The following is a 23844-nucleotide window of genomic DNA, read 5'->3' on the forward strand; positions in this document are numbered from 1 at the left end:
CAGCAGCCCACTGCTTGCACTGGTCCTTCAGCCACAGAGCGTCCTCACTGGTCCACCTCCTTGGTCACAGACCTGTGAGTGGTCTCTTCTGCTTCTCCTTCTCATATGGGGGTGGGGGGGGGGGGTAATCTTCCCAATCTGTGGTGCCCTGCTCCAGTCCTCTGCTTCCCAGGAGTCTGCAGCCCCTGGAGGCTGCTGCCAATTTATAGCCTCCGCCATTTTGGGCACAGATCCCGAGGTCGCGGGATCTCAAATAAAACCACCATCAGCACCTTCAATGGGCCATTCCAAGCCCGTGCAGAGCCAATGGGAGTTGACTGGGTGGCTGGACCCTGCAGGAGCGCTGCATCTCAGCTCCCTCGCTCCCTGCGTTTCCGCACCAGCGGCAGTGTGGCTTCTACAGAGGCTCCATCAGCGTCGCCATTTTGAATTCAGACAGTAAACCATTAAGTATAACCTCACCATGCATCTGATCTGTTCAGAGTGCAGCTGATCGTGCTGGTCAGGCAGCGGCTGTGAAAGCTTCCTCTTGAAAGATCTCAGCTTGTCCAGAGACTCTCCAATCCCGTTCTCGCATCGCTCCCAGTCCTTTAAAAGACACCAATTATAGTAATTAGAATCCATTAAAACTATCACAGTAGAGAAAGAAAGGAGTAGAAGTCAAATCAATAATGGTGCTGAGACAAAAACATACAACAACATTGGAGAAGGACTGTCACAAGAACAGTCAGAGGCAAACTATGATGGGTTGCTGGCTGGGGGAGAAGGAAATGTCCTGTCTACCATGGCGGACAGTGGGGTGCTGGCATTGACAAAGGGGAAGAAATGATGTTCATGATGTTCTTGATTAGTCAATAAAGTGCAGTGCTCACACTTCCTAAGGAGGTTGAGGAAGGAAAGGTTACCCAACCCCCATCTTGACAACATTTTATAGGAGCTCAATTGAGTGTCCTGTCTGGTTGCATCACTGTGTGGGGCAGCAGCTCCAAAGCATTGGGCCAGATATCTATACAGAGGATCATCAAAACAGCTGAGAAGATCACATCACCTTCCATTGACGACCAGAAACTTTGCTTAAGTAGGGGTAAAAAAATTATTGAGGACCATTTCCATCCATCACACAGTATCTTTGATACATTACCATCAAAAAGGAGGCAAACAAACATCAAAATGTGGACCGCCGGGCTGGGAAGTAGCTTCTTCCCACGGGCTGTGAGATTGATGAACTATATCTCTAATTGAGCAAATCATCCCACAAGCTGTTGCACCCATATACATACAGTCAAAAGATAACAAACTTGAACTTAAAAGGTTGATGCTAGAGTGGTGAGGTTGGGAACACCTGCCCCTTCTAGCCCATGAGGAATTCCATTGGATTCACTTCCACCTGCTTTACCAGCTGGTCTCTTGATCTCAGGTCACCCATACATGCATGACAGAAGTTAAAATGGATGTTCGCCCCCTCCCTCAATTGCAATATGCCAGTGAATAGTTCCAGCTTCCCACATCGGGAAGCTCAGACTCCATGAATCCTTTCACAGAAAAAAGGGAAGCAGGAGAGACACATCTAAAGGCCACCCAAGTCCTTCTCCCACACTGGTTAGGAGAGGCCACCGTTTCAGACAAAAAATAGTTCTGTAGAGAACTTGTGACGGGAGAAGCGTACTTGGAAGTCTACATGAGGAACACAACTCTGCAGGCCATACAACGCAGAGGTTTTACTCCACAAGCATATCAGCTGCAAGGTTATGCACTGCCTCTCATGGAGATAAAACTGGAGGTGCTTGGGAACAAATGTGAATAGATAGGACATTGTTATAGAATGATTCAAGGTGGCTGGAATATATATATATATATATATATGGATTTGTTTTAGTTGAGGATGTTAAGGATGCAGACATTTCTGGGTCGGTATCCTTTGGAGTTTAGAAATATGATGTGTGACCCTATTCAAATTGTCGGTTGTATGTCATTGGATTCCCATAATACAGTGCCTTTGATGCTATCTGTTTTGATATTTCAAAAGTGAAAAGGATTTGCATTTTGTCATATGGAGAAACACAAACATTACAGATACTGGAATCTTGACCAACCCATGAGGATTCAGCCAGCCAGCATCCCTGGGATTCAGCCAGCCAGCATCCCTGGGGAGAAATAGGCAATTCGGTCCAGACTCTTTAGCATCATTAAAAGGTCCTGACTCAAAATGTTGACTGACCATTTCTCCCCAGGGATGCCTGACAATTTGAGTCCCTTCAGCAGCTCAATGGTTGCTCAAAATCCAAAAGGAACTTGACAGAAAAAATGCTGAGTTGGTTTTGTTAGCGAGAGAGTGATTAACAGGGGATATGATTTTAAAATAAGGGGACAGATATTTATAAAACTGAGAGGTGGAGATATTGGTTCTCTAGAACATAGGACAGTACGGATCCTCTGGCCCATAATGTTATGCTGTTCTATATAAACCTACACCACAACAAACTCACATCCCATCACCCTCCATTTTTTCTTGTATTCATGTGCCTATCCAAGAATCCCTATTGTACTAGCCTCCACCACCATGACCAGCAACACACTCCAGGCACCCATCACACTGTGCAAAAAAAATCCTAACTCTGACATCTCCCCTAAACTTTCCTCCATTCATCTTAAACAGATATCCTTTGGTATTGGACATTGCTGCAGCCTTAGCTCACTCAACCTTTCCTCCTCAGATTTGTTCTCCAATCCAGACAAGATCCTGGTAAATCCCTTCTGTGCCCTCCCTCAGGAGTGCATCTCTGAAATTCTCTGCCCCCAACAGTGGAAATGGATAAATATTCGCAAGATCATGGAATTAAAGGTATGGGGAACTCAGACCAAAGAGATGAGGTATGGGAAACTCAGACCGAAGAGGAGTTGAGGTATGGGGAACTCAGACCGAAGAGGAGTTGAGGTATGGGGAACTCAGACCGAAGAGGAGTTGAGGCATGGGGAACTCAGACCGAAGAGGAGTTGAGGCATGGGGAACTCAGACTGAAGAGGAGTTGAGGTATGGGGAACTCAGACCGAAGAGGAGTTGAGGTATGGGGAACTCAGACCGAAGAGGAGTTGAGGTATGGGGAACTCAGACCGAAGAGGAGTTGAGGTATGGGGAACTCAGACCGGAGAGGAGTTGAGGTATGGGGAACTCAGACCGAAGAGGAGTTGAGGCATGGGGAACTCAGACCGAAGAGGAGTTGAGGCATGGGGAACTCAGACCGAAGAGGAGTTGAGGTATGGGGAACTCAGATGGAAGATGAGTTGAGGTATGGGGAACTCAGAGGAAAGAGTTGAGGCCAGCATCATCTCTGATCACGGTGAGGCAAGACTGAGGGGCCTGGTGAACCAACTCCTACTCTTATGTTCCTACCGTCTCAGGCGGCTTTCATTTAATGGATCTTGAACCCACTTTCCTTGTGTTAGGTAACAGCTCAACTGCTGCTCTCTTAAACTTACTGTTTTTTTAAATGAATCAAAGTCACAGCTCTGGTTCTGGCTTTTTGATCTAGAGGTGTTAAAAATAATTAATAAGTGATCCAGCTCTTTCCATCAAGGTGAGGAACTGGGATGTTCTTCCTCCATCACCATGTAAATGAGAAACAAGTTCCTGTCATTCTACATTTGATACAAAGGGTCCCACTGTACAGGTCCAGAGAAGGCAGCATTTCTCCCCAAGTGCCCTGACTCACCTTTGTTCAACTTGTCATGCATTAAATAGATCAACCAGTCATCAAACTCTGTTTGTGCAACGTCACTGTCCAGAGGCCCAAACTAACAATCAAGAGAGGCAATTTTGAATTGCACAAGGCAACTGTTATTTAAATGCAGTTCATAAAATGGCATTATAAAAACCTGGTCACAAGTAATGGTGCACACTAAACTCCTGTCTTTCATAGAATTTCAGTCACTGGCGCCGTACAAGAGAGATTATCAACTGTCCCTGCCAGACTGGTCTTTTTGTAACTCATTATTCTGAAATGCCCTATTAAATGATCCAGCAATATACTCGTCTCAAGAGCATTCAGAGATGGCCAATAAATGTTGGCCTTTCCAGTGACTTTCCTTCAAAATCTGGAGGGAGCCAACTTCACAACAAAGGCTCCACTATTGTGACATTAATGGCATTAAAAATGATCAATAAGGAGCCTCGCTTTTCAAATTGTGATGTGGAATAGGCACTTTCTCCAAACAGATCCCCTGTAATAGGAACGACTCCTATCTCTCTGCATTGATGCAGAAGATACCATTGAAGAGTTCAAAAAAGAGAATCTAACAAATGAAGTGACACTGTGCCATCATCCCTGTGGCAATATGTGGCCTTGGAATGGTCAGTACCCACCCGCAAGAAGATGCTTAGCTGCTTCCGCTGGTCGTCCAGACTGATGTGAGCTGCCCTCCACTGCTCTTGAATGCTGGTGAGCTCAGCCTGCAGGGTTGCTTCTGCCTCACTGTCCGCTGTGAGCAGGAGCTGCTTCCCGGCCTCTACCGTCAGGATGTAGCTCCCTTGTTGTCGTTGCAGAACCTTTTCTTTCAACTGCAAGAGGAAGATAGGGAACATTAACAGACATCTGAGTGGGAGTGGACTTCCCAGAGTTGGAGAACACAGGGTGATGTCATCTCCCAAATAGATGTTTGAGATGGCCAAAGACCAAGCAAAAGGAAATTCCATATGTGTGTAATCCAGTAATGTCTGCACTGACCAACTAAGGAGACAGTTGACTGAACATTGACTTATGCCTGACTGGAGTTTGCACAAGTATTTACAATCTGGCTGAGAAAACAGTTCACCAATGTTGGTTGCCTACCAGATGGCCGTCGTTCAGTACTGCCACTGCTATAGTGAGGTGCAAGTTTGTTCACTAGACAGACACACTGTTGGACAGGCTGATCACAACAGTGGACAAAATTCAATGCAGATTGGGCTGGGGGTGGGATGGGAGGACTAGTGGACTAAAGAATGAGCAGACATTGAAAAGGAATGTGAGCTCTGTAGAAGGATATCAACAGCTCTTGTTAGAAGAGCATCCCTTAAACTTTAGTGGCCAAATCATGAACAAATGTACTGAGGTGTAGCTAGAAAGCTTGTTTTGTGAGTTCAGCTTGTCAACCCATGCACCAAAACCAAGGAGTTGATTGTTGAGTTCAGGAAGGGAAAAACAGATGTGTACAATCTAGTGATCAATGGAGGGGTCAGAGGTGGAGAAGGAAAGCAAAGTTAAGTTCTTGGGAATCTCCATCCCATTGGATCTCTCCTGGACCCAACACACTAACGGTATCGTAAAGAAAGCATGTCAGTACCTGTACTACCTCAGGAGTTTGCGGAGGATTGGTATGACATCGAAAACCCAGGCAAATTTCTACAGATGTGTGGTGGAAGGTGCGCTGACTGGCTGATTCATGGTCCAGTATGGGGGCACCAATATCCCCAAGCTCAAAGCCCTGAAAAAGGTAGTGGACACAGCCCAGGATATCACAGCCAAAGCGTTCCCCACCGTTGATAACTTCCACAGGAAGCGCTGCTGTCAGAGAGCAGCAGCAATCATCAAGGATCCAAACCCCCCCAGCACACGCTCTGGACTCGCTGCTTCCATCAGGAAAGAGGCATCGGTGCCACAAGACTCGCACCCAGCAGGTTCAGGAATGGCTGCTACCCCTCCACCATCAGACTCAACGACAAACTCAATCAGGGACCCATTTAAGGACTCTTACTTTTGCACTTCATTGTTTTGAATTGATATGCCTCTACTGCCTCTCTGTATTGCAGTTTGTTTACATTTCTTTATTTGTTTACATTTGCTTACATATTTGCATTATATACACTTTGTTGTACTACCAGTCAAAAGAATCTCAGGGTTGTATATGATGTCATGTATGTATCCTGATAATAAATCTGAAATCTGATCCATAGAATGGCAGTAAAAGCCTAGAGCAGAATGGGAAACGACAGCTAGAGAGAGAAAGGTGAGTTAGAATGCAGCAAAGGCAACATGATGTGATGCCATCCCACCTGAACATCATCCAGCAGAGTTCTGGCCTCCTGTAGAGCAATGGGTGCAGTGCTGCTCCACCTCCGCTCCAGCTGCTGGGACACATCTGCCAGCCACTTCCTCAGCTTCCCTGCCACCTCATGGTACCGCTGCCACTGCCGGATCTGACTGTCAATGATCCCCCTCCTCTGCTGCGCCCGACGGATCACTCCTTGCCATTGGTTACTCAACATGGCCAGCTTAGAGTTAAACTCATCCCTACCAGAGGAAGTGAGCAAGAGACAAACAGTATATTTCACCATCAATAAATAAAACCATGCGAATTCATCACAGGCAGGGTAGTTACTCTCTCCATGCTGCAGAATTAACTACGGTTCCTTGTTTTTGGCCTGCAGGTCAAGGTTTTGCAGTTGATCATCCAGGCACTAATGCACACAGTAAGGATCTAGTTCGACATCATCCTTTCAAGCGAGGACTTCCAGACTTAACTCAAGATCATGGGAAAATTCTCCACAAGCTGACTCCTCAGCCTTTCAACTTAAAAGCTCTGCTGCCATGTGACTGATTTTCTTTCCATGGATTGATCTTGCCCCACCACTACCCCCTAGCAACGTATTCCAGGCATCCGCTACTTTCTGATGTCGTCCCTAAACTTTCTTTTATTGGAAGCATCTGAGATTTGGTGCTGCTGTCTGGTCCTGTCAACCACCTTACGACTTCTACAAATGGCATCTGAGAACCGACCGGATCTGGCAGTAGAGGTAACTGCTGCCCATGGGCATGTCAGCCACCATCTTTTCCTCAAAGACCATCTCTCGGGTATTCAATCTCTTGTCGATTCCGGCGCAGAGATTTCAGTGGTCCCTCCCAACTACTCCTACACAGCAGGCGTCACCTGAAACGAGTGAGTGTATTCTTTATTTGTTTGTAAGCTGTGTTAAGCCAGTGCCATTACAGATCGCTTCTCTAAATCCTCATAAATCCTGTCACTAAGAATTCTCTCCAATAGTTTGCCCATCACTGACGCAAGACTTGCTGGTCTGTAATTCCAAGGATTGTCCCTATTGCATTTTTTTTAAACAAGGGGCTGTGGCCAAGAAGGATGCAAAGCCACTGCCAACACCCCAGCAATCTCTTTCCTTGCTTCCTGAAGTAACCTGGGTATATAGTGTTTGGTCCCCAGGAACTTATAGATTCTAATGTTTTTAAGAAGACCCTGCACTTCCACTTTCTTAGCCTCAACATGCTCCAGAAGATAAGCTTTTCCTAGACTGACCTCACGTTGACCAAGGTCCCTCTCTCTGGGGAACAAGGAAGCAAAGTATTAATTTAGGACCTCCCTATCTCTGCCTCCCGGCACGTTGCCTTCTTTATCCTAAAGTGGCCCTACCTTCACTTCTGTTCTTTATGTGTGCCTGAGGGTTTTCCTTAATCCTACTTGCCAGTGCCTTCTTGTGCTCCCTTCTACTTCTCCCGTCCTTTCTTAAGTTCCTTCCTAGCTACCTTATAATTCTCATGTCCTTTCTATCCTTTGCTTCCAAAACTTGTATATGCTTCCTTCTTCCTCTTCACTAATTGTCTAACCTCTCTTGTTAACCCTTATCCTACCATCTTTTCCCGGCCTCAGTGGGACAAACCTAACCAGATCCCTGCACAAGTGGTTCCTAAACATGCTTCACATTACTTCTGTGCTTTACCCCTGAGAACCAGCATTCCCAATTTACTCTCTCCAGTTCCTGACTAATCGTATCATAATTAGACCTTACCCAATTAAACACTACATTTTGTCTACTTTCTTTACCCATAGCTATGCTAAAGGTCAGAGAGTTGTGGTCACTTTCACTGAAATGCACCCCCACGGAGAGTTGCCCCTTGACCACATTCATTGCGTAGTACTAGAGCTATCCTCTTGTCAGCTGGTCCACATTTGTCCCATCTCTCCCCCTTGCAGTAAGGAGGTGCCAGTTAAATTTGGGAAGTTGAAGTCTCTCATAAAAACAACTCTGTTATTTCTGCATTATTCCAGAATCTGCCTAGTTATCTGTTCCTCGATGTCCTGTGAGATATTTGGGGACCAGCCATTCTCAACCTTTTTTTAGTTGTGGCCCTCTTAGGGTCTGTTCAAGTTTATAGATCCCCTTCACTGAGAAGCAGTTGTTTAGTTGGTTTCTTCAGTATTTCTCTACTACTGAATATATTTTAAAAAATTAAGGATTTCAATCTGTGGCCCACTTTAAATATGCTGTGATGCCAATATGGTCCCTATTGAGAAAGACTGAAAAGGACTATTCCCAACAGAGTGATTGCTCCCTTCCTGTTACTGACTTCCAACCACATTGGCTCAGCAGACAATCCCTCCACAATGCCCTCCCATTCTGCAGTTGTGATACTATCTCTGACGGGCAATCCCACTCCCCCACTACATCTCCCTTCCTATCCTTTTTAAAACATCTAAACCTTGGTACCTGTATCAGCCACTCCTTGAAAGGAATGATTAAGGGATAGTCAGCATGGCTTTGATGTGATGGGATATACTTTATTGTCATTATGCTGACGGACCAGCCAATGAAACATGATTAGCATCAACTGGAATATAAAATAGAATACAACACAATAAACTATGTAAAATAAGAATTCAATATTCTAAAATAAATTGTTAAAAAAAGATGACTGGCTCTGAATTGGTGTTTAACATTTTAATGGCTTCAAGAAAAAAACTCTTTTTAAGTCTGGTCGTTCTCAATCGAAGGCTCCTATAACGTCTGCCCGATGGTAGGAGAGTAAATAGTTCATGGTTAGGGTGTGTTGTGTCTTTAATGATATTCCTTGGCCTGACCAAACATCATCGTCCCCTATAGACGAATTTGATGGTTGACAATTGCATTCTACAGTCCTTTAGGCAGTTTTCACTACCTGCAGGAGTGACTTCCAACCTTGTGCAGAACAATTCCTGTACCACACAAATAGTACATCTATAGAAATCCAGCAGTACTTTGGGGCTGAGGTGTAACTTCCTCATACATCTCAAAAAGAAAAGACATTGTTGTGACTTTTTGATTAACCTTGATTTGTGGGTGGGTAATCATGCTTAACAGAAGGGGGCAAGTGAAGTGAAGAAGGGGAGGAGTTCGAGCGAAGAGTTGTGCAGGGTGGATGGGTGAGATTGAGTATGGGCAATAGGCCCTAGTGAGAGGCAGCAGTGCCCACTATGCGTGCATTTTGCATGTGTTTACGTAGAGTAACACTTGCTGCATCATGGACACCACCACTTCTTCCAAAATTATTTCCTCCATACCTTTATTTGTATTGTTCTTGGTTTCCTAACTTTGCTCCTGTCATCCCAGTGTCTACATGATTTATTAATTTGCAGTTCCCATTTTTGTTTTGTCTACAGTAACTCCAAGCAAATAATCTCCAATACCTGAAAGCAACTAAAACATCTAACTATTCATCACAACTTAATGGTGACAGGGCCTCGTCAATTCTTGAAAGACAACCAGCAGACATGGTGAGAGCAGCAGGAATAGGAATGGGAATCCCTGCATAAATGCTACCAGACCCACTGAGTCTCTCCCCAGATTCCAGCAACTGAAGCCTCATAGGAAAATGAATTCCCATCACAATCAACTGTGAGGTATCGAGAAGCAGCATGCCATTCCTTTTTGATCCTAGGGTGTAAAGTTTAAAAACCATCAAACTGCTTTGCTGTGTCTTCCAAGTTAGAAACATAAAGCCATTTAATTTCTATTCTGATTTAACATAAAAATCTAAACTTATGAGCTGGGTTCAGCTTTGCCATATCAGATATTAATTCAGAAAGGCTTATTCTTTTTTTTTTAAAAATGCATATTTGGACACAGAGCGGTAGTACTGAGTAGAAATTACCTGTCTTCAATCTGGCCCTGCTCCAGAAGAAGCTGACCATTGCTGACGATGGAATGCAGGATCTGCTGACGACTAAGCATCTCCGCCTGGAATAGCTGTGCCAGAACAAACAGTCACCTCATTGTTGGAATAGCCCAAAGGTGTAGACAGTTAACCAAGTGCAATTACTATTGTTAAATGGATACATGGGAATACTTTATGTAGATGCAGAAGGTTTGAATATCTGCTGGTTAATCAGGATTTGTTATTGTCTTTGTTATTCCCCTCTCTCCCAATCTCTGCGGTGGCTTAAAATTACTTCAACTTTGATCAATGGGTACTCTGCTGCTATTTACAAAGTTCAGCATCCCAATTGACCTGAACCATTGTTTTTGGTCGTCCTTCAGTTCCTGAGTTTGCATATGTGCACACAAGCACATGCACACATACACCCCAGCTATTCAAGCATCAATTGTGAGATGGACTATTGGTACTGTTATCATCTCTCCTCCTTTTTACCAAAGTGCATCGCTTTGCACTCTTCCACCAAGTTTCTGCCCATTCCTCCAGCCAACCCATTGCTACCATAAGTTCATCACCGTTCAGCTTCAATACATATTTAAAAAAAAGAGCAATCATGGGTGACAATGGGAATGTGCACATATTTACACAAGTTATCCCCAAGATATCCAAGGGGAAAAGTTTAAACTGCAAATGCACAACCCTGATATACCCCACTTCACCTGCAGGGAGAGAGGGCCATTGCCAAACACTGACATGAGTAGTTCAGATTGTGCTCACTGATTCTTGAAACAAGTACCCAGGCAATGAAGTTCTCTCCAAGGAATAATCCTGTTAGCCTCAGTTGTCTCCTAGCTCTGTGCACGCAATGTGTTTTATTCATGGAATGTACACCCTTAACTTGGAAGTTTCATGATTCTGACCCACCAGCAGTGATTGGATGGCAATATTCTCCCAAAGTCATAGGATTCAGAAGTGGTTTTCTTGTTGTTGCTTTCCCAATCCCCATACTTGCCTCGTGTGCTCGCTGCTGCTCAAGAAGATTCTGGTAGTTCCCAGATATCTCCACTGCCAGCTTCTGCTCTGTATGTACCAGGAACTCCATCCACGTTTCACATTTTTCAAGGAAAGATTGGTGCTGAAGCAGGAACGCCTGCAATTTACTGCAAGAAAAATTCAATCAGTTGGAAAGAAAACAAACTTCCCTGGACTCGAATCCTCCACCCTTAACAGGAAGGAGTCAACTGAATCATTAGTTGCTGGAAGATCGGAGGTGGCTAATGCTGCAGCTTTATTTTAAAAAAGACTGCAAGAATGAGCAGGGAACTTAATATCATTCATGGTCGAGTTGCAGAAGGGAATTCTGAATGTCACTATCTACTCGCATTTGGAAAGGCTAACACTGATTTGGGATAGTTAGCATGGCTCTGTGCTTGGAAAATGAGTCTCACAAACTTGATTTGAGTAATTTTTGAAGTGGCGATGACGAAGATTGACAAGGGCAGGGCCATACATGTTATATACACAGACTTCAGCAAGGCCTTTGTCGAGGTCCCATGTGGTAGGCTGGTCTAGAAGGTCAGATCCCACAGGATCCAGTGTGAACTAGCCAAATGGCTTGCTGGTAGGAGACAGAAGGTGGCAGTGACGGGTTGTGACTCAGTCCGGAGTCTTGTGACCAGTGGTGTGCCACAGCAATAAGTACTGGGTCCATTGATGTTTGTCATGTGTGTTAAAAACTTGAATTAATACGTATGGTTATTAAGTTTGTGGATGACAACAAAATTGGTGGTACAGTGAACAATGAACATGGTTAACTAAGATTACAACAGGATTGCCACAGGTTAAAAATGTGGGCCAGAGAATGACGGATGGAATTTAACTCAGACAAAACAGGAAAGAGTGCAGAAAAGATTCATGACAATGTTTCTTGGACTGGTGGGTTTAAATTATAATGAGGCTGTATAGGCTGAAACTTTTCTCCCCGGAATGTAAAAGGAGACTTTATAGTGGTTAATAAAATCATGAGGGATATAGATAAGGTAAATAGTTATTGCCTTTTTACCAGGATAGGAGAATCGCAGCCAAGAGGGTATGTATTTAAGGTGAGAGGGGTCTTCCAGAAAATATTGAAAGGTCTGATTCTATAAAATTCTTTAAACACTGGATCCCTGAAGTTTTGGGTCAAGAGTTCTTTCCTGAAAGTTTGGAGTTAGATAGGGCTCATAGGGCTCAGAGAAGAAAACCGCTTCCAGGACAACTGACGAGAGCACTTTTAATTCGTTGTTTAAAATACCAGGATAGAGAAATGATTTTACATATGGCAGTACAAAAAGCACGACAAAATCAATCCCCATTAATGGTTCAAAATAACGGAGTGCTTTTTTATGCTGATTTGAGTCAGGAATTATTCGTAGATGGCGATAATTCGATAGGGCTAAAGATGTTCTGTAGCGAAAAGGATATAAGTCCGCTTTTCGTTAACCTGCAATTTTGAAGGTTTTTTATGGAAACTTTCAATCTCAATTTTTTGAAAATGATCATGATGCCTTAGTTTTTGCGAATTCCCTGCCGGAATTGAGAAGAAATGGTTGTTTTTCGCCTTTGTCTCCTAAAAAGAGATTTAATGGGAATGGAAATGGCAGTGGAAATGGAAAGAATGGGAAGAATGGAAAAAATGGAAAGAAAGAAGAAATACAGAATCCTCTTGATATCGAAGATCCGGAGCAATCGTTGGGTTTGGAGTTACTGGGTTGAAGATATGGACTATATTTGAATGTGTTTATCTATATAATAAATATGTATCCAGCTGGGAGGGGGTGGATGAGACCGAAAACTTTGTAAGTCATCTGCCATTAGTGAGTTTCCCACACCCAGTTTTTTAGGGTAATACTGCCTTTGGGTGGTTTTGTTTTTTGTGTGGGTTTTTAAAAAATTTTTGTTTTGAATTTTTTTTTAAGAGGGTTTTTTTTTCTCCTTTTTTTGAAGGATTACAAAGGGGAGCATTATTTTATAGAGTTTAATTTTTTAATGTGTGTATTTACTAATAGTTAAAATTATGTCTGAATTGAACTTTGCAATTTTTAATGTTCAGGGGTTAAATAATCCAATAAAGAGAAAGAGAGTATTGTCGTATATAAAATAGATGAAAATTTATATTACTTTTTTTTTTACAAGAAACACATTTGACTGAGAAAGAACATTTGAAATTGAAAAGAGACTGGGTTGGTCAAGTTTTTTATTATTCTTTTAATTCTAAAGCAAAAGGAGTAACGATTTTAATTCATAAGAATTTATCATTTGAATTGGAATCTACTGAAGGAGTTTTAAGAGTTAATTGTAATTTTGGGCACTGCTTAATTTATATGCACCCAATACAGATGATGAGTGGTTTATTTCAGAAGCTTTTTTCTTGTTAAACCAGGCTAATGAGAATATTTTAGTGGGTGGTGACTTCAATTGTGTTTTGGATCCTTAATTCGATAGAAATCCAAAGAGTATAAAGAAGTGAAAGATGGCAATACAACTTAATGCGTTAATGAAAGATTTAAATTTGGTAGATATTTGGAGAAAAGTTAATCCGACAGAGAAAGATTTTTCTTTTTATTCTTCAAGGCATTACTCGTTTTCCAGAATTGATTTATCTTCAGCACATCTTCAGGGTAGGGTACTGCAAACTGAATATAAAAGTAGAGTTATATCAGATCATTCATTATTATTTTTCTCTTGTGAAAGTTAGGAGATATAGATGGAGGTTTAATCCAATGTTATTGAAAAAAACCAGAGTTTGTTACCTTTGTTAAAGAGCATATTTCTTTATTTTTGACCAAAAATGTTAATTCTGTAAAGAGTCATTTTGTAGTATGGGATGCTTTAAAAGCTTATTTGAGGGGACAGATCATTAGCTATTCTACGAAAGTTAAGAAACAATATATGGCAGAAAGTTTACAGTTGGAAAATCAGATTGCTGAACTAGAGAAAGATTTTCAGAAAGATATAACAGAAGATTAAAAAAAGCCATATTAGCGAAGTTAAAATTATGCAATAATACTTTACAAACTTACCAGTTTGAGTGCTTAATTACTAAATCTAAACAATGTTATTATGAGTTTGGGGAAAGGGATCACAAGGTTCTTGCCTGGCAATTGAAAGGTGAACAGGCGTCTTGGACTATTAATGCTGTTAGGAAGAATTCAATAATTACCTATAAGCCTCAGGAAATTAATGACCAGTTTTATTCATTTTATCAAAAATTATACACTTCTGAGGGGAAACAGGATATGGTTCTATTGATTCTTACTTATCTAAATTAACGTTACCGGTACTAGATGAGAAAGATATTCAGGAGTTGGAATCTCCATTTACAGATTTTGAAATCAAGGAAGCTATTCAGGAAATGCCTAATAGTAAGTCCCCAGGAGATGATGGGTTTCCTGTGGAATTCTATAAATGTCTTTACGACGAATTTTTTAATATATTTGGGGAAGTATTAAATCAAGTTACTGAAGATCAGAAGTTACCGGAAACGTGTTCAAGTGCTTTAATAACTGTTATCCCAAAGAAAGATAGAGATCCTTTACAGGTATCTTCATATAGACCTATTTCTTTATTGAATGTAGACTATAAAATTATGGCGAAAGTATTAGCTAATAGACTTGCTAAATATTTACCTAAATTAGTACATATTGATCAAACAGGTTTTATTAAGAATAGAAATGCCTCAGATAATATACTTCGATTGCTTACTTTGATCAATGCATATCGGCGGCCACCTAATCATCCTATGGTAGTTGCACTAGATGCCGAAAAAGCTTTTGATAGGGTTGAATGGGACTTTTTAAGGTATTAGAGAAATTTAAATTTGGCCCTTTCTTTATTGGATGGGTTAAGGCCTTATATATGAATCCGATTGCTTGGGTGGTGACAAATGGACAGACATCTTTACCTTTTAAATTAACTCGATCAACTCGTCAGGGTTGCCCATTGTCGCCAGCCCTATTTGCATTGGCTATAGAACCGTTAGCACAAGCTATTAGACAAAATGAGGATATTAGAGGGCTGAGGATTAAGGAGGAAGAATATAAAATTAATCTATTTGCAGACGACGTGTTGATATATTTGACAGAGCCGAGAGATAAATGAAACAGTTACAGGAGTGTTTAATCGAAATTTGGAGAACTGTCAGGATATAAAGTTAACTGGGATAAAAGTGTAATTTTGCCAGTTGGAGTAGAAGACTATTCTGAATTTAAAAATATTACAAAATTAAGATGGACGAATAAAATCAAATACTTAGGTGTGTTTGTGGACAATGACTATGAATTAAATTATGTACCTATATTGAGGCGGATTAAAGCAGACTTAACTAAATGGAAAGATCTTCCATTAACTCTAATTGGACGTATTAATTGTAATAGGATGAATATCTTTCCTCGAATTCAATATTTATTTCAATCAATACCTTGTTTACTTTCAAAGAGTTTTTTTCAGGATTTGAATAAAACAGTCAGAGAGTTTTTGTGGAAAGGTAAATTAGCTCGAGTAGCGTTGCACAAACTTACTTGGAAATATGCATTGGGTGGCTTACAATTGCCACATTGTCAAAATTATTATGAGGCAGCTCAGTTGAAGTTTATTAGTAGACTGATGGATTTGGATCCTAGTTAGACTAAGGTGAAGATATCATGTCTACTTAGAACGGAGATACATGAATTTATATTCTGTTGGAATTTGATTTTATTACCGGAATATGATATGGCAATACTGAAAGATTTATTAAAGATTTGGATTTTTTAAAAATTTGGGGTCGTAAGGTAACTTATCAATTTTAACTCCATTATACAATAATCGGCTCAATGTTTAATAGTTATTTAAAGATTTGGAATTCTAAAGGTATAAAGACAATACAGGACTGCTTTGTAGAGGGACAATTTCTTTCTTTCATCCATTTGAGAGAACGATTTGAAATACCTTTAAATTCTTTATTTGTGTATTATCAGCTTCTTTGGCTTGGCTTCGCGGACGAAGATTTATGGAGGGGGTAAAAAGTCCATGTCAGCTGCAGGCTCGTTTGTGGCTGACAAGTCCAATGCGGGACAGGCAGACACGATTGCAGCGGTTGCAAGGGAAAATTGGTTGGTTGGGGTTGGGTGTTGGGTTTTTCCTCCTTTGCCTTTTGTCAGTGAGGTGGGCTCTACGGTCTTCTTCAAAGGAGGTTGCTGCCGCCAAACTGTGAGGCGCCAAGATGCACGGTTTGAGGCGTTATCAGCCCACTGGCGGTGGTCAATGTGGCAGGCACCAAGAGATTTCTTTAGGCAGTCCTTGTACCTTTTCTTTGGTGCACCTCTGTCACGGTGGCCAGTGGAGAGCTCGCCATATAACACGATCTTGGGAAGGCGATGGTCCTCCATTCTGGAGACGTGACCCATCCAGCGCAGCTGGATCTTCAGCAGCGTGGACTCGATGCTGTCGACCTCTGCCATCTCGAGTACTTCGACGTTAGGGGTGTAAGCGCTCCAATTGATGTTGAGGATGGAGCGGAGACAACGCTGGTGGAAGCGTTCTAGGAGCCGTAGGTGGTGCCGGTAGAGGACCCATGATTCGGAGCCGAACAGGAGTGTGGGTATGACAACGGCTCTGTATACGCTTATCTTTGTGAGGTTTTTCCAGACTCTTTTGTGTAGTCTTCCAAAGGCGCTATTTGCCTTGGCGAGTCTGTTGTCTATCTCATTGTCGATCCTTGCATCTGATGAAATGGTGCAGCCGAGATAGGTAAACTGGTTGACCGTTTTGAGTTTTGTGTGCCCGATGGAGATGTGGGGGGGCTGGTAGTCATGGTGGGGAGCTGGCTGATGGAGGACCTCAGTTTTCTTCAGGCTGACTTCCAGGCCAAACATTTTGGCAGTTTCCGCAAAGCAGGACGTCAAGCGCTGAAGAGCTGGCTCTGAATGGGAATGAAAGCTTAGGGCTTTGGTAAAAGATAATTATGGTAGAGAGATGTATTTACCTACTTTGTGGAAATTTGAATCTTTGACTTCTACCATACCAAAGAAGGGTTATGTTTCAGTTATGTATAATTTATTACAGGATAATATGGATAAACCAGATTTGGAAAAATCTAAACTTAATTGGGAGAATGATTTAGTGTTTACTTTTCCTGAAGATGATTGGGCAAACATGTGTCAGGACAATGTAATTAAATTGACTAATGTAAGATACGGTATGGTCAATTATAATTTTTTTACATCAATTGTATTTGACCCTGAAAAAGTTTTAAAAAATATGGGTTTAGTAATTCGGATTCTTGCTTTAGATGTGGTTTTTACGTTCTGTTTGGACTTGTGTGAAAGTCCAACCATTTTGGCAAGAAATTAAAATAGTTATGGGAAAATTGTATAATTTTAAACTACCCTTGGATCCAACGATTTTTTTGTTGGGAGATTTGTATTCATTAAGGGGAATGGGATTTGATAAAGTTCAAATTGCTTTTGTACGTTTGGTGTTATCGGTAGTGCGTAAATGCATTGCTTGTACTTGGAAAGATGATGTAGAAATTAATATAATACACTGGCATAATGAATTGAAAGCTTGTATTGTTATGGAAAAAATTACTTAAAATTTACATGATAATTATTTTTTTTTGTTGATAAGTGGTCTCCGTATTTGAAATATATGCAATTGGATGTATTTTGAACTGTTATTAACATTTATAATTTTTTTTATATATATGATTTATATTTTTGGCTCCCCTTAAGGGAGCTAGCTGGGTTGGGGGGAAGGGTTTTTTTTCTTTCTTTTATTTATTTGGTTTTTTTTATATTTGTTGTGTTTTGTTTTTCTTTACATATAAACTTTGTAAAATTATTTTGTTTGAATATTTAGATTGTATGTTATACTTTTTACTTATCTTTTAAATGAAGTTTTTTAAAAAAAGGTGAGGGGGAGAAGGTTTAAAAGGAACCTGAGGAGCATCTTCTTCAGACAGAGGGTTACAGGTAGATGGAAACAGCTGTCAGAGCAAGTGGTAGACATGGGTATAGCAAAGGTTTTGAAGGGTATGGGCAGAATGGAGGTAAATGGGATGAGCTTGGTTAGCACATACAAGTTGGACTGAAGGGCCTGTGCCTGCAGTGCAGGATTCTATGAATGAACTCAATGTTTTGTTTAGCTACAAGCCCCAGGAACTGATTTCTTATGAGGTCACAGATTATAAGCATAGGATCTGAGTTTTACCTGAACCTCTCTGTGGTCTGGCCAGAAATTGAGGACCAATGTCTATTCAATGTCTGCATGCGCTTAATCTCCTTGTCATTGAGTGGTAACCTGTATCCCAACTCATTCAGACGATCCAAGTCAGGGACTGTACTACTGAACCGCAGCATCTGGACCTGCGAGACACACACACACACAAAAAATCACAATATGATCTTCACACACCCTCAGAATGAAAACATAGCAGAATTGAAGGAAAATTGGATTATTTCTGAAAAATTTCACAAAGTAGACGATATGCATTAAAGTTAAAAGGGGGAGAAAATTTAAGGGAGATGAGCAGGGCAAGTTTTTTTTTAAACAAATAACAGAGGGTGATGGGTGCCTGGAATAGGCTGCCAGGAGTTGACATACAACAGTAGCATTTATGAGGTAGAAATAGAGGGATATGCAAGTTTTGAATTGGGCATCATGTTTGGCACAGACACATGGTCCAAAGGGCCTGTTCTTGTGCTGTAGTTCCATATTCCATGAAACAAAACAATGATCCCAAGAGGAAGCCTCTGTACAAAAGAGTAGGGCTCTGTGGAGAACAGAACAAAGTGTTCTCAAGAGGATCAGTTGCTTCTTTCCTGTGTTAAACCAAAGGCACATTACAGGTTGGTGCAGGAAACTGGCTGGATTTGCCATTGAGGAGACAGTCAACTGTTGATCATTTTAAATGGATAGAAAGATTGGCAGGCTCTCATTGAGCTATTAGCTCAATGCCTGTGAATTACACTGCACTCGGAAAATCCCAACTTTTCATCCAAATAATCAAAGCTGAAATCCTCAATAAAGTCAAAAGATCAAAAACAACATTCCCTTCCATTTATACAGAACTTGTGTTTTCGTGCATCTTACCAATGAACGTTCCATAGTCAAATCCCATCATGGATAACTGTTCCAGTTTCCTTAAATTCCACAAGCTAACCTTTCCTTCGAGATCTCAAAATATGTCTCTATTTCATCATTTCACAACTTCAGCTCCCTGCAGTGCCAACCTTTCCAACTCTCCAATCCCCTGGAGAACAGCCATGATCTTACTGAATGGCGGAGCAGGCTCGATGGGCCGGATGGCTTCCTCCAGTTCCTATTTCTTATGTTCTTATGTTCCTGAAACCTCTCTCAATACAAGGCACTGTACGAATGTAATTTGTTCACCTGCAGGCACTTCAAGAAAAATGCAAGTCCTTGGCACATTTCCTGTTTCAAAATTAATTCCGAGTCATTGAGAACAATGCATTCAACTTTCTGCACGAGGCGTGTGTAGATCTGTCTATGTGCCACCACACTTGTCTGTGGTCCAAAAGACATGCCATTGAAAATACACCAAACCGACAGTAACTTTTCAGAGAAATCAGGCTCCTTCAGAAGTCAATTGTTTGTACTTTGGAAATCAGGAATACTGCTGTTAACATCAGTGCCTGGGATAGATGCTCCTTCCCAAGACGCACAGGCAATCAGATGAAATTCCAAGCCCACCATTTAGAGACCATTAAATATCCCACTTTGCCAAATTCTTGTTCCTCCTTACAGCCTGCACACTGACTGAAAGACTGAGAGGAACATGCAGTACATTGGCAATTCAGGCAGTCATACTTGGCATTACAGCAACTCATTCACTAAAATAATGACACCATTCAAAAAAAAATGAACTGTGTTTAATTTTGAGAGCAATAAAATTTCAAAAGAGAAGATGCAAGGTAAAGCTGAAATGGAATCTTAGTTGGACTTGAGGGCATGGGTTTGAGGAGAGGTTTAAGAGGGATCTGAGGGACAACTTTTTCGACCCAGAGGTTGGTCCATATCTGGAACAATTTGCAAGAGGAAGTTACAGAAGCAACAGCAATGTTCATAAGATATCATAAATGGAAAGGAAGAACTTAGAAGGATATGGACCAAATGCAGGCAAATGGAATTAGCCCAGAAGGACAACATGGATGAGTTGGGCCAAAGGGCTGAATAGCTTGATGGCACTCTTTTTACAATTCTGGACTCCATATTTTACACAAAGATGTAATGTAATTGGAGAGTACACAATTGGAGAGGGAACTCACTGATGTGGGAAACTTGGTGACTGCTGGAGCAGAACTATGCTTTGGCTGTGTGGGCATGTGTATTTGCGTGCACGGTCCCCTATCCTCAGGATATTGATGTGCCAAGTTATTGCGGGTTGCGGACCTCCATTTGAAGGAGTTGTGTTCAGTATTCTGTTACATTCTGCCAAGTATGAGGGTCTGAATTGCCAATACACTGCATGTTCCTCTCAGTCCTTCAGTTAGTGGCAGGCTGTAAGGAGAAACAGGAGTTTGACATAGTGGGATATTTAATGGTCCCTAAATGGTTGTCTCAGAATTTCATCTGATTGACTGTGCCTCTTGGGAAGGAGCATTTATCCCAGGCACTAATGTTAACATCCAGTCCAATGCCAGGAGTCAGCTACATCCTCTTTCAGAATCTGCCTGGGTGCTTTGTCCCAACAATAACCCTTCCATGGACTATTGTTGCATTGGGCCCTTTGACTCCACTAATTCTGCCCTTCCCCACTAGACACCATGTGTCTGACCTCAACGCACCTTCCCAACAGTCAAATCCCAATGGTCCTTCCCAACCATCTCTAGATCAACAGTCCCAAACCTGGCTAGTGCTCTCACAAAAGATGACATTGATGAGACATTTCTGCTGAATTGAATTTTCCTTATGATAAATGCTATTGTTAAGTACACTTACTATGCTATTGCCTGAAGAACATGTATATCAATATGCATTCAATCTATAATCAATGTAATGCACAGCATCTGTATATGTGAGCTGCTTTTATAGCCTGTCTGCATCTATCCTGACGAAGCATACTCATGCTTAAAACAGTATTGGCATAGCACCTGCACTGAGTGTATAACAGCTTGCTTTGTGGGCTATATACTAGCAGACTTAAAATATGACAAGAAATCACAAAAACAGGTTATATTAAAAATAAAGGAAAATTGGAAAATTTTAAGGAGATCTCTGTGATCAGCAGCCCAAACTTCATAAAATACACCCAAAAGTGTTCAGGAAGCAAAATATTAGCTGTCCAGTGTAATCTTTTACCAATCCAAACAATGAAAAGGATCTTTTGATAAGAATTCCTCAGTGTTTAAGAAGGTATGCTAAACCAGTGCTGTGTTGGTCTCTGTGCTCATTTCAAAACTAGTCATCTTATAGCAATGTTCATTTGGGTATAAGATATTAGTACTGTACTTCGGATGGGCTGTCTATGTGACGATTCAATGTCATCACTGCAATACATTCTGTTACATTTGTGGCGAGTATACAATTCAGGCTCAAAGACACAGCATGAACACACTTATTAAGAAAGCCGATGAACTCTATGTAGGTTGTAAAATTGAGACCAAGTCAAACCCTGAGCTCCTCACATTTTTTCTGCAAGATGTGTAGTCAGTCTGAGAGCTTGATTCAGCATCATTATGCAATAAAAAATGCTAACTTCAATAAAAGTTCATATGTTTCTCCAACTTGTTCTGTGATAAGGTGAATTAGAAATTATCTTTGTGTTCAGCTTGGTTATCTTTTTTTCCAGGATGCAAACTCTTTGGAAAAAAAAATGATGTCCAGTGTCATTTTTTGGGAAATAATCTGGACTTGGCCAGAAAGACAAAGAGATAAGAGGCTGCAGATGCCTGAAGCCCTCATGCAGAATCTCAGGCTGGAACACTGACTGCCCCCACAGACGTGTCTGACTTGCCTTGCTCCTCCAGCAGATTGCTTTCCTCAACAAGGCAAATGGGCTTTTTCAGATTGCCAGCCTGACTAATATCCTGCTTCATTGTGTTTTCTTGTGGATCCCTGCCCAAGATCTCTTTCAAAACCCTTTATATTCTGGATGTAACATGCAGTTCACACTATCTAGCAACTTCAAGGAAAGAAACACACCAAAAAAACAAGCATGGTAAATTTAGAGGGACATTCCTAGCCCTACTACCATCTGCTTAACACCTGGTGTCAGGTCACTCATCTGAGTGCTACTGGTGCCATGTAACTCAGTAGTACCTGTTGCATGGTCGGGGGGAGGGGGGGGGGAGGGCAGCAACTAAACTGGTCCCCCACCAATCTTGCCTGGTGTGGAGGGTGGTTAGAAATTCTGCAAGATGAAAAACAAGACCTACCGAAGGGCAGATGAACCCTCTTGTAGGGTCAATGGGCATCTAGAAAACATGCGCTGTGAAGGGGCATCCCTTGCACCGAAGCTTGGTCTGACCATTCACTGCATCAGAATTTCCCCCAGCCATCTTAGACCTCACCATGCCACTGGATCCGGGAGGGAATGTCGAGAGGGTGGGTCTGGACCTGTGCCACCCCTACTCATCTAAATTAATTCATGCATACGTTGTTCCTTTCTGTAGAGTGGGGTATCCTCATATCAAACCCCACAAATTGACTGTAAAGAACCATCATCATCCAGAAGAAGACTACCATCTCTCCAAGATACAGTGGTCAGGCCACCTTTTCCACCAGAGGGTGATTGGGGACACATCCAAAGGGGGAAGATTCCTGCACTATTAGTCAGTTGGCTTGAGCAGCAACAAGGAAGAGTTGCAAATTGGAGACACAGGAATCTAGAGTAATCTGCTGGAGAAACTTAGTGGGCCAAGGAGCATAAGTGGGAGAAAAAGTATGGTCAATGTTTCTGGCTGGAACCCTTCATCAAGGCTGAGAGTACAATGAGGAGATGTTGTATGATTGGGACTGATGGGAGGGACCAAGGGGATTTGTTGATCACGAAGTTGTGAAGGATGATGGACAGATGGGGAGACAGAGGCAGCTGATTGAAGGAGAGCAAGATAGAGAAAAAAGTAGAACAGGGTTTAGGTGAAGGATGAGGAGCGATACAGGGTGGAGTACGAGGCAGTTGGGGGAAGTTGCTGCAATATTTCCAAAGGCATTCCCTTTCATTGTTGGAAGCCAGATAACACTGAAATGTTGCAAAGGAAGATAAAGGCATGACAAAATACCTAACCCTCATCCAACAGAGAGAAAACATTATTTACATCCATGAAGCCCCTGATAAGGAAACAACTCAAGTGCAAGGAGCAAACTTACTTTTAGCTCCTCCATTCTGTCCTGGATTATGGTTAGGTCTGATGATCGGTTGGGATCTTGCAACTTCAGCACTTCATCAGCCTCCACAATCCACTTCTCCAAGGCTTCCAGTCTTTTGCAGAATACTTCATAGTCCTGAATGCCAGACTACAGAGAGAAATATTCACTGTCAGAGACAAAACTTCCCATGACTGATCACTTGCCTCAGCGGCAACGTCCCTGCCTTCCAATGATGCGTGAACACATGCAATATATCCATTCGGCATCACGCGATACATTCCCACCAAAGGTTCTCGCACCTCTCCAGGCTGAATTACACCAGCCACCTTTCTGTCCATGTGATCTGTTTGTTGCTATCTATCCAGTGGTCCATCTCAAGTACTTGGAAGGCGTTCTAGGTATTCTAAGTGTTCAATTGTGACCTGCCAACCAGAATGTCAGTGTGGCACTGCAGATTAGTCTTGGGAAGGGGTTAAGAGATGGCACCCAGCTCAAATTCAACTGATTTTTTTAAGGTTTAAATCATTCAAGATTATTATCATCTGACTGTACATATACAAGCAGACAAAACTGTGTTTCTCCAGACCATGGTACACAC

General features: G+C 41.7%; 1 protein-coding gene across 17 annotated transcripts in view; it reads right to left on the reverse strand.

Moving 5' to 3' along the window:
* Nucleotides 1–23844, reverse strand: part of syne1b (spectrin repeat containing, nuclear envelope 1b) — a 665691-nt gene that overhangs the window by 121403 nt on the left and 520444 nt on the right. For all 17 annotated transcript variants that reach the window (XM_069932310.1, XM_069932313.1, XM_069932309.1 and 14 more), the window contains 7 exons: nucleotides 23247–23393; nucleotides 18126–18280; nucleotides 10909–11056; nucleotides 9894–9988; nucleotides 6029–6266; nucleotides 4361–4555; nucleotides 463–588 (listed from right to left, as the gene is read on the reverse strand). In XM_069932310.1, the coding sequence (XP_069788411.1) occupies nucleotides 463–588; nucleotides 4361–4555; nucleotides 6029–6266; nucleotides 9894–9988; nucleotides 10909–11056; nucleotides 18126–18280; nucleotides 23247–23393 (1104 nt within the window). The remainder of the gene's footprint in view (nucleotides 1–462; nucleotides 589–4360; nucleotides 4556–6028; nucleotides 6267–9893; nucleotides 9989–10908; nucleotides 11057–18125; nucleotides 18281–23246; nucleotides 23394–23844) is intronic.

Source organism: Narcine bancroftii, chromosome 4, assembly GCF_036971445.1.
Source record: "Narcine bancroftii isolate sNarBan1 chromosome 4, sNarBan1.hap1, whole genome shotgun sequence".
NCBI lineage: Eukaryota > Metazoa > Chordata > Chondrichthyes > Torpediniformes > Narcinidae > Narcine > Narcine bancroftii.